The sequence below is a fragment of the Lipophrys pholis genome, assembly GCF_963383615.2.
Source record: "Lipophrys pholis genome assembly, chromosome: 11".
In the NCBI taxonomy this organism is placed as follows: Eukaryota; Metazoa; Chordata; class Actinopteri; order Blenniiformes; family Blenniidae; genus Lipophrys; species Lipophrys pholis.
In genome coordinates this window covers 15465536-15479833 of record NC_137631.1, presented here as the reverse complement: position 1 = coordinate 15479833, position 14298 = coordinate 15465536, and the positions used below count along the sequence as shown (strand labels likewise).

The window sequence follows — 14298 nt, the reverse complement described above, 5'->3', positions numbered from 1 at the left end:
GGGGGGGCAGACAGATGTCCTCTACCCCCGACCTGGCTTCCACCCCCAAGGACCCCCTCTGGGATTGTTTGGCCCAACATGGTTTGGGAGACAATGTTGGTGATTCATTTGTAAATTTTGCCTGTTGTAAATTAACTAGACAATCCAGCGACAAGACATGTTTAGCTTTACAAATGAGCATCGTTTAGATAGCATCATTCACAGAGAATAGACCGTGTTTAATGGGATAGAATAGACACAGTGAAATACATCCAAATATATGTATTTTAAAACAAGTTGGTAAAAGCCTGTTTAGACAGGTAATTTTCTAAGCATGTCCACTGAAGCACAAACTGTGAAGCCCTGTGGAGCAGCTCTCTATAAACAGGGTCGACACTTGGCTCTCTCTTACCAGAACAGACCACGGCTGGCCAGGAGCACAACTCATCCCATACTGAACTCATGTTTACGTTGTGGTGTTTAACATAATCTAATCTTTGGTCAGTTCATTCAAGTTGAATCAACACTTTACATGATCTTTTTTGTTCTTGTTTTTTTGTAAAGCCATTTTACCTTAAAAAAAACAAAAACAACAACCAACCATTAATTATGAGAACACCAGAAGTATTTCAGGACAAGTGATATAACCCCGATGAGCAACATACTGGAGAATTGTCAGAGTATTGGCTGAGAACGTCAAAGCAATCAAAAGGATGGTGACACTGGCAAACAATCATGATGTCAAAAGTCAATCTTCCTTCCCGTCACCTCCCTCGTCTTCAGTGACATTAATTAAGCCTCGGGTGAAATGATGAATACATGACTGCCTCCATGACAACAGAGTGACTCTATTCGGTTGAAATGCTTTAAAAGTGCATGTAGAGTCAAGGTTTCGTCAATAAATCAACGATGTGTTATACAATATAATATTAAAGTAAATACTTCAATCAAAACACAAGGCACCCTAAATTTCCCTGTGCCAACGCCAGCTTCACTCCACAATCCAAAGGCTGTGCTTTGAAACGTGTGGATCTCCTGAGAGGAGTCAGAAAGCTTCAGCAGGACAAATCTGAAGATGCCTGTTCATATCAGGATTTAAATTCTGCTCAATCTTAAGCAACTCAAGATAAAAGAATTAAATGAATAGTAAAACTATTATTCTTTAAACACACACACACACACACACACACACACACACACACACACACACACACTGGATTTGTTGTAACATCGATGAAGACAAATTGATTGTATGGAATACGTTTTGATATAAACCATAAGAACTGAACAGTAGCAGAATATATAAAAAAAATTAACTAAGTATAAACTCCCAGATTTCAGATGAAAATCCTCTAACAGACACGAGACAATCTATAGGGATCTCAACAAAGTCTTGAGTTGAAAGGAAGGCACAACGTGGCCTTCTGAGATCACTTCAGCGTTTGAATTTCAGTAAGAAGAGCCAGACTTTAGTCCTCCAGGTGGCAGCAGAGTCATGAAGCACCCTGTCGGCAGGAGACATGACCTGGTACCGCAGATGGTACCACTGACTCAAACGTTTGAAGAAATTAATCAAAGAAAATATTTCACGTGATTCTGACCAAATGTTATTTTTTAACCAGGCAAGTGACCATTTTCGCTCAGTTATGCATTTCTTCCTTTTCCTTTCAAACTGATAATTTCACATTGAAGGCAATAATACAGTACATGACTAAACTGTTGTGTAGTATAAACCTTGGCAGAGGTGCTGGTAGGGTTTGCCCCCATCCTCTGGTAAAGCATTTTTCAGTTCCATCCTGTTCAACTTAATGCATTTATCTTCTTGTTTCCTATTTATCTTTCTTGGAAATCATACATCATTCTGCAGGACAGTGGTGCCCAATAACATATGCCTAATTTATTCAACTCAATGAGAAATTTATCCTAGTTAGAGATTTTTTTCAGCTTGAAATGATGAAATACATTAAGTATAATGCATTTTACTGGAACATAATGGTGTTTATTTACATTGGGGTTTTTTTTTTAAGTATCAAAATATCCTGAGAATACACTTTCACTTATCATGAACAAGTGCCCTATGAAGGGTTAGAGTCTTCTAACACTTGGTTTTGAGGACAGTATTTGCAAAAGCCATCTGTTCTTTTCTCATCCAAAATTTATGTAAAAATAAATTAATAAAATGAAAAGATTTATTGCTACTTGTATCTGTTTGTTTGATAAAATATTGCATGTAGATCTGTAACGACAATCTCCCGACTCATGACTCATAAACTGCAGCTGATTTATACACAGGTACTCTCAGTGCCAGTACTTGACCAGAGTCCAAATGGTCCAAACTCCAAATGGGCCTGAACTCCATGATGAATTACAGCCGGTCCTTAATGAATCATCACAAGAGATTATAAAGTCACGACTAGCTCCAGGCTCGATAAGGACACAGTAAACGTCTGTGGTTAATCAGAGTTATTATATCATTACATGATGCAGTATGTAATTATAGAGGCATCAACAACATAGGAAGAAAATTGCAGTCGGCCTTCAAAGTTTTCCCCCTCTACATCTCACATTTCCATCGAGTACAGGATTTGTGGATGCACCAGTAACTTTCAGAAAATGCGCTGCTGCTCTGTGCAAACTGTTGGCATTGTGTGTGGCCCTTCTCCATTCAAATGGCTGCTGGGGCTCCAACCAGATGACCTGATTTCTGTGCAGCTGCGGGGCTTTTCCCATATGAGGAGGAGAGAGCTTCATTGTTTGCTGTTATTTTTCTCGTACGGGTGGTGGTTGGAAAGTTCTGAATGAAACGGTTTGTCTTATGTATGTAAAGACACTGAAACATGTAATTTCAAAGAAGAATATGGAGAGATGTTGGTGGGAGTGATGAAGACAAATATTTCCCCTTTATGTAAAAGGGCCAAGCAATAACATAAGGGCTTTATGTTAATGGCTGTATGCGCCCAAAGGGTTACAGCTTCCATCACTCATGGTGTTGTGCAATAATATACATCACATGGCCTAAAGCAATGCATCCATTAGGACTTTATATGCCCTTCTTTCAACCCTCAACACTTTTATGAATGCATGTATACCAGTCTGTGTTGGTGTTGCTTTTGAATGAAGGTCAGCCTGTGTGTAACTCCTCAGGAATATGTATTCTGTGTGACTCAATAACAGAGAAGATGAGGCATCTGATGAAACCAAGACCTTTATAGCTCATTCACTGTTGGTACAAGGAAACCTTTATGTGATGTTGCCACGTAAAGCATTCATCAGTTGTCGCCCTTATAAATGATACATTTAGCATTAAGCTTTAAAACCACACAAGTCAAGAGGAAGAATCGTGACAACCGTCTTCTACGTTTGGTTTGGCATGCAAATTTATGTGAACCATAAAAAATGTCTTCAGACAATCCGCATGGACTAATTGCTATGATAAAGCTACACATGCCTCAGAGGAGAAATATACAGTAAAAATAAGAGCCATCTCAATTTGTAAATGGCAAAGATACATGATTATTTTTTCTGAATCAAAATGCATTCATATCATATCTTTCTTACAATATTTTAATAAAATTATCATTTTCATTGGTTTTCTTGCAACCAAGCGAAAACCGTGAGTGTGTATGAACAGTAGATATATTGTTCTGGCCAATAGATCTAGTTGTGTCTCAAAACAAAAGAACACAGAAGAGTCTTGGCTCTGTAGTGGCTCTTCATCCATTATAGCTGCTTTATTTGAGTTAGGATACTGGGGGAGTGGGAGCCAATTCCAACTGACAATTCACAAAGGTCACAGGTCACACACACACACACACACACACACACACACACACACACACACACACACACACACACACACACACACACACACACACACACACACACACACACAATACAGATTGTCCAATTAACTTGATATGTTCATCTTGGATGCTTGTGGGAGGAAGTTGCGTTACCTGGAGAAAATGTGTCTGCACAGGGAAAACATGAAATATTCACACTCATACTGTGTAAAAGTGTGCAAAATCTTCAACAAAGTTTGTTAATTAATTTGTTTGACTTAAGCGTGCATAATGAACAAAATGCTACAGACACAACGCTCTCATCTTCATGATTGCTGTTTTTGTATATAAGTTCTATTGTTCCTCTTCAATGCTCAGCATGAAGGCACACATGCATCTCTTCCAAATATCATCAAATGAACTATTTTGCCAGTCCCATCAGAGCCTTTTTCAGTCTGTTTTAATCAGAGTAAGTATCACTTGCTCTGATTAATGTAGATACCACTTCTATCATTTGAAAAAAAGAAAAACAAATGTCATTACTCCAAACAACAGAACATATGCCAGACTGTCTCGGAAACTGAGATAAAGGCTTCTACGAGTCAAATGCGTGCACACAGAGAGAGAGAGAGAGAGAGAGAGAGAGAGAGAGAGAGAGAGAGAGAGAGAGAGAGAGAGAGAGAGAGAGAGAGCGACGCACCAGTGCAGTCTCATTGGATAATAACTGTGATCACGACATTAAAATACCTCTACAAAGTTAGATTATAGTGATTGCACCAAATTTAAAGAAGGAGGAATTAAATTCAGTAAACAGATTATTGTTGATTGGGATATAATTGTTTTTTATGTCGAGACATGCACTTGAAAGACTTGTGTGATTTCTCATAGGAATTCACATTGGCTTCACCATCAACTCAACCCGATTTGATGGCATGTTCAATACTAACTTGGCAATATTGTTTTGTGAAGAAGAACCATTATCCTCAGAGGTAATTCCATCAAAGTAAGGTCATCCACCAAGTGGGGCAGACTACGTCACTGGTTTGGTTAAAAGGTCAAAACAACAGAGTCTGAAAGGTTAAAGTCCTGCAGCAAGAGAAAAACAGTGCAACCCCTTTCCTTTTGTCCTCCTTTTCTTAAATATTTCTTTAGCATTTTATTCATCCCCTTTCAAACTTCTCTCCACTTGATTGCCCACAGCTTTGTGATGCAGGAGGATACGGCGCGTATGTGCGGCAGAGCTCAGAGCTCTCCATGGTCCTGAAACAAACATCTGTCTTTTTCTCTCTCGCTCCCTGTGTGTCGCTGTCTGTCTCTCACCTCTTGCTTATTCAAACTTACGACCCTGGCTTAGGGGATTCAACACACTAATAGCAGCCTAAGCCCCTCCCAGCTCTGTCTGTCTGTCAGTCTCTCTTTCAAACACACACACACACACACACACACACACACACGCACACACACACGCACACACGCATACATACATACATATACACACTGGTTCTTGTCAGAGGCGGAGCAGCCTCCACGTCAGGTTACTTTCTGCTTCGCTCTCTGCTCCAGTGCACTAACAGAGGTGACAGTAACATGGACGAAACTGAAACAGCTCATCCGTTTCACTCCCTGCGGACAGGCTGAGATAACTCTCTCTCTCTCTCTCTCTCTCTCTTTCTCTGTGGATTTCCAGTATGCTGCAGGTAAGAAGACTTTTTTCAGAGAATCACCAAAACTTTTTAAATAACCGTGGAGTGATTTTACAGCTTGGGTACCAATACAGTAACATATAGCTTGGAATATTGAATAAAATAGATATGATCATATTCAGCAACAACTCGGCTTGAAAGATATTAAATCAATTGAGGAAAGCCAAGTAAATCAAAATGACATAGCAAAAATGCATAAATAATCAAAAATCACTCTGTGAATTCTTTGTGGCTCTGTAGAAGAAATAATGTAGAAATATAACACATTGGAATCAATGCATTTCAAAGCATTATTGTTAACCAGGCTTTTCTTGATTTGAGCTGAAAGCTTTCCATCAGCTATCATAATCAGATATGAGTCCGGGCTCCTCAGCCTCCCGCTGAAGAGGAATCCCCCGTTAGTGAAACTGAGCAGCATTTGTGTTTCACCTCTTTCCTGACAGCTATGTACACTTAAAATGTTTACTTTTAATGTTTTCCATCAACAACGTTCCTGCACTTGTTTGTGTGAAACCATGGTTTCTCATCCCCTCCTCTGTATAATATTTCCTTTTTCTAAACAGCATTCGCACTCTCACTCTTTTGTTTTGGGGGGGGGGGGCTTTTTTTCCTTTCTATACTTTATCCCACCGTGGCTCAGCTGCGGGGCTGCACTGCACACTTAGTGGGATTCTCTTCTACCCGTTACACCGCTGTGTGAGGCCAAAGCTCAGGCTCGTGTGAAATTTCCCACTCCTCACATTCAGGACACACTTCTCTGAAATGACAACAAACCTACTTACAGTAACTTGTGTGAAAACAGCAGAGGCCTCAACTGCAAAAAGCTGCTTTAAAACATATCTTTTCAATGTTGCTTTAAGAAATGACACAGTGCACGACCTCAGGCAGCATTTAAAACTCAGCTTGCTTTACAGTTCATTTCATCGTGTGTGCTTGTTTTATGTTTTCATGCTTTGGAGTCGGTGATTCGGCTGAAATCCCATCTGTTCAAACATCTAAACTGATTTACAACCGGCAGCGTGTTTGTCTTGAAAACATGCAGTAATCTATTGAGCACATTTATGAGGTAAAAGTGCACTAATTACAAACTCCAACACTTTGATCCAGCAGGATTTAAATCTTCCTGCTGCCCTCACAGATGTGTCTCCGCACCTGCTTTTGTCCCTTTGCAAACAAACCCAGCAGTAACTACTGACCGCTGCTTCTTTCATTATATCAAACACAGAGTTTTTGAAGCCGAGCTCATCCAGTCAGAGGAGTGCTACTATACCCTAGAAGCATATTACCGGTACAGCTGTTGCAGGCAGAATCTGCTGGATCTAATTACTATGTTTCTGTGCCTGTCAAAGAAATGCTGTTTGCCTCTGTGACTCTCTCCAGTTGCCCTGAATACCAATTAGGGAGGTCCAGTAATGTAGGTCTTATTAGTGTGAACAGAGAGAAGAAGTGAGGACAGGCGTCGGTCTCATGCCTTGTTCCCAGCGCATCACGTGGGAACATCTTCACATGAGCCCACCGGAGGACTTAGTTACATTCATGATTGAAACAGGCAGACTACAGACCAAGATGTTGTGGTTGGGATTGTTGAAACAAACCTTTGCAGAACAAAAAGTCAACCGTCCCACCACCAAACACACAAAAAGAAACTCTCCCGCAGCAGAAATCAGGACAGCAAGGTTCACCTCAAACCCACTAATCTGAACTACACTGCCGCTCAGTGATGAGGACACCCTGAGCACTGAGGACACCCTGATCACTGAGGACCCTTCTCACGCCCTCCAGGACTGCTTCACAATACTGCCATCAGGCAGGTGCCACAGAGCACTGCCAGCCCAGACAAGCATTTACAAACAGTCTTTTACTCCAATCGCGAGAGCCAGTCTGAACAACACAAAGTAGGTAACTGAAACCTGTTGCTGCTGCATTCTCTTCCTCTTGAATGTCTTTAATTATGTTTTAAAAGATAAAGAACAAGAACGAGAAAGAAATCCCTTTATTTTGTCAAATATGCACAGCAGTAGAGTGAGATTTGTCCTCTGCATTTAACCCCTCCTGAAGGAGCAGTGGGCAGCCTCCATGCAGTGCCTGAGGAGCATTTAGGGGTTTAATAGCCTTGCTCAAGGGGCCACAGTAGTGGCACCTAGGGTAAGGGCAAGTGCTTTCCCCCACCAAATTGTCTTGCCAATCCATTTGAGACTATCTATTTACCTACTGACCTATCTCCCCCTCCTCAGTGTAGCAGGTAGAAAAAAAAAAAGCAGACTTGACTTGACTCGTCTTCCGTTGTGCCAAATTACCTCAGGTTCAGTATCTTGGAGGATGATGGAAATATGTAGCAGTGGAAAGCACTTTATAAGTGAAATCCATTTAGTCTGAAACAGGGATGATAACACAGATTCACATATCCTGTTAACATTTCTACAGACCTCTACAGACCCGGGCATTGCACAACCCGCCGGTAACATACAGCCCTATGGTTTGCCCCTGACCAGCCAGCATAAGGTTAATGAGATATTATAAATCAAATTTGAATTAGTTTCCATGATACATGCACTTCCACTGCTTTACTTTTACTTTGATGATGTCTGTTATATATGTTTTCTCAGTATATTTAGTTTGTATGTTTAATTTGTCCTCCCCTAAAACTGTCAGCTTATAGTGAAAAAGAGGTTTTCAACCATACATGAATATTGAAGTACATAAATACAAGTGGCTACTGAAAAAAACTGGGCTTGTGATGGAGATACGGCTGCAGAAGATTGGCAGCTCTCTCTAATGGCTTAATGGCAGATTTTAACAAATTGTTGTGCCTCTATCTGACACCACAATAAAAAATTATAGTACAGATTTTTCAACATGCAAGGATAGACCACGCAGCAAATAATCGGACTTTTATGTATATTGTCCATTTTAACGTTGTGTGGAGCATGCCAAACCTGGTATGGTAACAATTCTGTAAGTAATTGGTAAGAAAGTAATAGGTCTCCCACAGCTACAGGAATAAGATATTTACCAAATTTTAAAAGCAATTTTCTGCTGAATTCCTGTCACATTCCTCTGAAATGATACATATTTCTATTTCACAGACAAAGGGATTCCTAGACGCTTTCCTTGGTATTAGACATTACCGATGAATGTCTCACTGTGATCTTAAGCCCAACCTGAACTTTTCACAAAGGATCAACCTTTACCTACACAACACAGACCTGAATTCAATCCCTCAGTCTGAGGTTGTCCCCCTTAATGGAACTGTGTCAGCAGATTGTTGCTTCATCCACATGATTAATGTGAGCTCACGCTTACAATGTGACTCCTCCACCAACCTTAACGTCACCCTCAATTCCTGCATCCACACAAATCTTACCAATAACTGATGTTATGAGCTGTTGAAGTTGAGTTGTGACCACTACAAGACACACAAACCCAAACACACAACAGCTCCTCTCCATCCGGGACAGAAAAAGCCCAGAAAGGGGGTTTGATGAGTGATAGGGTTACCGATGCTCTAATGAAGTTTCATCTGGCTGTAAGAGCAGGAAGGAAACATCTCTCAGGTACAGTATGATGTTATCATGTGGCCTAATGGAGTCACTTACATGGTTCTAGCAGTTTGTAACGACCCTCGTGGTCCCAACTGAATGTCTTCACATCGATTTTGTAATCTGAATACATTGCTAAATCACATTGTTATGCTGAGAGTCAGTTCCTGATGTTCCCAGGCTTTTGAAGGGACCAGTGTTTGTAAAGGCAATGTACAGAACAGAAATGATGGTGTTATGCATTCAGGAGACATTTTGAACACAAAATCCTTTGTGAGAGAACAGATATTTTCATGAACATGTCAGATGTTGTTAAGTGGATATTTATATCCAAACAGCAGTGTAAGTACCTGAATTTTGAGCGTGGGCGGCCTCAGCGGAAAATCTGTTTGCACTTTCAGCCAAACATGCTGTAATAAAATAGAACAAACATCTCATATACACTGGAAAAATTAATTGTAATTATGATCAAGCAAATGATCAATAAAAAACATAAAGTGCGATGGGTAATGGAAAAGATGTGCGATTTTCCTTTATCAATATATCTCGTAGTACATGAATGTTTAGGTATTTCTGGTCATGGTTATATCCATCTGGTATTTGTGAGAGTGAATCAGTAGTTCGAACCAATTTCGTTCAAGTGGGCAAGATACTGTTGCTTCCATTAGTGGGTAAGCATGTAAATTGCAATTAAAGCACAGGGGATGGTTTCAACTGTAAAAATACTAATAATTGTATTAAAATACAAAGTTCGAACCAATTTCGTTCAAGTGGGCAAGATACTGTTGCTTCCATTAGTGGGTAAGCATGTAAATTGCAATTAAAGCACAGGGGATGGTTTCAACTGTAAAAATACTAATAATTGTATTAAAATACAAAGTTTCATAACTTCACCTTTTGATTGAACGTGAAGTCGTGAAAGTAGAACTAGCAACAATTGTCATAAACTGTTTATGGGGGATCTGTTAAAAATTAAGCGTTTTTAATGTTACAGTTATTCCATATACGCATAAAGCAGATATAATCACTTTGACACCAAGACGCAAGTTTAGAGTAAACTTTTGTTTGATCTAATTTTCATGTCATTTGATCCTGGGAAGAAGCCAGAAAAAGTTGCACAGGTAGAACATGCAAACTTCATACAAATAAACAAATAAAACCAGTGGTTTTGTTTCTTTGCTGTGATACACACATTGAAATCTACTACCCCAACGTGGTGCATCACAGGATGCAGATTCCACATTAAGCCTATTTTGATGTGTCATTACTGACGGGAGGACGTGGAAAGCTGCTGTGTATTTGTGACCACAGCTACTGCAGCCTTTATTTGTTCACCTGTCTACTTTTAACACCTGATCCGAGCCATTATCCCAAACACCTGCAAGCTGTTTATACATTTGAAATTATTTTGCATGTTGCGAGATAAATGCACCTACAAACAAACACAGAGCTGTCATGTCAACAATGAGGGAGAAGTCCCCCGAACGATGCTGATGCTTTCGTAATTGTCGTCATCTTCAGGTCGACATGTATGGGCTGAGACATCTGTGAAAAGGATCTCAGACAGGATGGAGACTCTGAATTCATCCCACACTCCTAACAGCAGTGGAACTGATAACAGCAGTCTCTTCTCTGGGAGCCCGTACACGACTGTGGAGATTGTGCTCATCATCCTTGTGGCCGGATCTCTGAGTCTAATCACAGTCATCGGCAACATCCTGGTCATGCTCTCCATAAAGGTTTGATTTTCTTGTTTTTTCTGGTCGGTGAGGTAGATAAAAACAACTGTCCATGGGTTCCTTGAAAACTTTAAGGCTTGAAGATAAGAATGCCACATGTGCATCTCTGTGTGAACTGTAAACCTAATCGAAAAGAGAAAACACACATCACATCGCACACAAAAAGATTAGCATCTGACAGCCTGCTCTGTGTCGTTCCTTTAAAGGTAAACAGGAACCTGCAGACTGTCAACAACTACTTCCTGTTCAGCCTGGCCTGTGCAGACCTGATTATTGGCATCTGCTCCATGAACCTCTACACGGTCTATATAGTGATCGGTTACTGGCCCCTGGGAGCCGTGGTGTGCGACCTGTGGCTGGCCGTTGATTATGTTGTCAGCAACGCCTCCGTCATGAACCTGCTCATTATCAGCTTCGACCGGTACTTCTGTGTCACCAAGCCGCTCACCTACCCGGTGCGCCGCAGCACCAAGATGGCCGGCCTGATGATTGCAGCAGCTTGGATCTTATCCTTCATCCTCTGGGCTCCTGCCATTTTGTTCTGGCAGTTCATTGTGGGAGGGAGAACCGTGCCACCCGACGAGTGCTACATCCAGTTCTTCTCCAACCCCGCAGTGACCTTTGGGACAGCCATAGCAGCATTTTACCTGCCGGTGGCCATCATGATCCACCTTTACTGGCGTATTTCCAAGGCCAGCCGCAGCCGCGTGAGGCGTGACAGCAGGAAGGCCTCAGGCACCAGCCTGGGAGAAGGTCCCTCCCACAGCCAGGACGAGGGATGCGACAAAAACTGCACTGCCGCAAAAAAAGTTCAGGAGGTGGCTGGAGATGTCAAGGAAAAGGAGAAGCGACTTTTGCAGAAGCCCCAGCAGAATGGAAGTGGCCCCTGCAAAGAGGAAAAAGCCGCCCAGGTGGACTCTGCACAGGACAACGTTCACGCTTCAACATCCAAGGTTGCTGCTTTTTCACGAAAGAGCTCTAGCTGTGGGAAAGACGCAACACAGCCTCCTTCTCCTGAGAACTCAGCTGCTGATCGACAAACTCTGGTCACAAAGACACTGCTGAAGGTCAGTGTGATTATCAATGTATGAAAATGTCTTTAGATAACAAAATGTTAGACTCAAATTAGACCCAATTTATCCCCATCTGTACTTTCGGTCACAATAAAGGATGTAATGCGGTTATTGTAAAGGGACTGATGGTCTGAAAATCAACAGTTTTGAGTGTCACATATATGAGAGTTGCCATGAATTTATAAGCTGGCCAGAAACAGTACTCTAAACCAAAGCTATAAGGCCACTCCCTGTCTGAAAGATGCATGTGGATTGTTAGTTGGACGATATGGAAAAGAGAGTGTACATCATGTCACCCTTCAACAGATTAGACAACTCTTGGCTAGTCATGGTTTTTTAGTCTAATCTATTCTGCTTGGAAGACTGCATCAGGAGCATTCTACTCAGACGAAATAAATGGAGCTCTGCTGGGCCACCCTACTGCATGATGGGTAAAGGGCTAATGAAACTTTCTTCCCCTCCTCTCATGTTTCAGGTAACAAAGCGTGCAGTGAGTGAGAGCGCCGTGGCAAGGTGGAAGAAGAAGGGTATTTCTTCCAGGGAGAAGAAGGTGACACGCACCATCATGGCCATCCTGGTTGCCTTTGTCGTCACCTGGACGCCGTACAACGTGATGGTCCTGATCAACACGTTCTGCTCCGTCTGCATCCCAAACACCCTGTGGACCATCGGCTACTGGCTCTGCTACATCAACAGCACCATCAACCCGGCCTGCTACGCCCTCTGCAACACCACCTTCAAGAACACCTTCAAACATCTGTTGCTGTGCCAGTACAAGAAGATCCGAACAGCGCGGTGAGGGAGGACACAAACTCAGTGTGATACATGTCGTGGAGTGAAAGATAACAAATATCAGAAACATGTAGTTGTAAAGTAGAATAGCTGTGGTTGCTGTGCGCTTACTCAGTTTCTTTTTCAATGGCAGAACTGATCCCACATCCAATAAAATGAGTGTTTTTATTATTTGACCCATAAACATAACTTTCAATAATGTTAATGACGACGTAGCATTGTATATAATTATGTAGATATTTATTGAGCTTAATGGACTCATCATTGTAAAACGTTCTTCTGGATGTTTTCTTTTTCCCTCCTCGCACATAGATTCGTGCAGCTTGTTGTTTATAGTCCTTGTGATTTTGTTGGTTTTGTGGTCAGAATGAAGTCGGGACAAGGAAAAAGACATTTACTGCGTAGAGGGGATACCGTAATGGTGCTGCTCAAGGACAGATGCAGAGCAGTAAATCTGAAGAAAAAAAAACATCAGCCAATATGAAAAATCTGTCTGAATGAAGCCCCGACTTCAAATTGAATTACGAAGAGAAAAGAGAATTAGCAGCTGTAAACTGATACGTGTGTGTGTGTGTGTGTGTGTGTGTGTGTGTGTGTGTGTGTGTGTGTGTGTGTGTGTGTGTGTGTGTGTGTGTGTGTGTGTATGTGTGTGTGTGTGTGTGTGTGTGTGTGTGTGTGTGTGTGTGTGTGTGTGTGTGTGTGTGTGTGTGTGTGTGTGTGTGTGTGTGTGTGTGCGTGTGTGTGTGTGTGTTAGATTTATTCAGTCGTATTAATCTGATGTCTGACATTAATGGCGCCTGTAATCTTTGCTCTTGTGAAATGAGCCTAAATGTGATTTTTATCTGTGTCTGCTTTTTCTGTAAATAAAACGACAGATCATTTAGTTTGGTGGTGATATTCTGGCTGCCCTGCTTGTTCATTTCTAATAAATATTTACTCAGACAGATTCCCATTTTGTTGCATGATCTTGAATGGTAATAGAAAAATGAAAAGGACAAACAAACCCATCTAGAAAACTGATTGCCCCAAACACTTAGTTATCCTTTTTTTTTCTATGACAGAAAAACATCCCTACCAAAAAAAAGAAAGAACACGCACATGCACACAAAATAAAATGTGTAAATTATATCACCTTGAGGCTGTTCCTTAACTTAAAAGCCTGAGCTGATCTGGACACAACTTTTAACTGGACGTTTACAGGCCATTTTTACACCCGAATAAACTTAACACCGCCTTCTAACATTCCTGCAGCACACAGAAACGACAGACTGGATGGGTCCTGTCCCCGAATCCCCTTTGAAGTGATTGCCACATAACATCCACACACAGTCTTCACACTGGACAGAGAGGACCGGTCTCTGTTTGTCTCAGCTGTGGGAAAAGTCCTCTGCGTGCCTGCAGGGCTGTTATGCCCTCTAGTGGATCATTAAGTGTGTTATTACCTGAAATGTGTAACGTTTAAGAATGAATGGCTGCAACATGCATTACAATGACATTTAGAGTATAGAAAGGCTTCTATCCTGGTTTATTCCATTAAATATTGTTGATCAAGATTCTAACTTTATCATAGTGTAATAGGGTCTAAGCGATGTGTAATTCCACTTGTCATAATTTGGTTTTATATATTATTTAGACGGCTCTCTTGCGCATCCCTCAGGAACTGTGGATATATGCTGCTGGCAAATGAGCAG

General features: G+C 41.3%; 1 protein-coding gene across 1 annotated transcript; it reads left to right on the top strand.

Moving 5' to 3' along the window:
* The first annotated feature begins 5328 nt into the window (after positions 1-5328).
* On the top strand, positions 5329-13546 carry LOC308117203 (muscarinic acetylcholine receptor M2-like). The gene is made up of 4 exons (XM_080475924.1): positions 5329-5458; positions 10525-10742; positions 10949-11809; positions 12291-13546. The coding sequence occupies exons 2-4, from the start codon at positions 10572-10574 to the stop codon at positions 12612-12614; spliced, it is 1356 nt and encodes a 451-aa protein (XP_080332050.1). The 5' UTR covers positions 5329-5458; positions 10525-10571; the 3' UTR covers positions 12615-13546.
* The last annotated feature ends 752 nt before the right edge of the window (positions 13547-14298 follow it).

Excerpts from the sequence above, each read along its gene's own strand:
- LOC308117203 (XM_080475924.1), top strand. The coding sequence starts at position 10,572 with ATGGAGACTCTGAATTCATCCCACACTCCTAACAGCAGTGGAACTGAT. Across the intron at positions 10,743-10,948 it reads TGGTCATGCTCTCCATAAAG|GTAAACAGGAACCTGCAGAC; the intron begins GTTTGATTTTCT and ends GTTCCTTTAAAG. Across the intron at positions 11,810-12,290 it reads TCACAAAGACACTGCTGAAG|GTAACAAAGCGTGCAGTGAG; the intron begins GTCAGTGTGATT and ends CTCATGTTTCAG.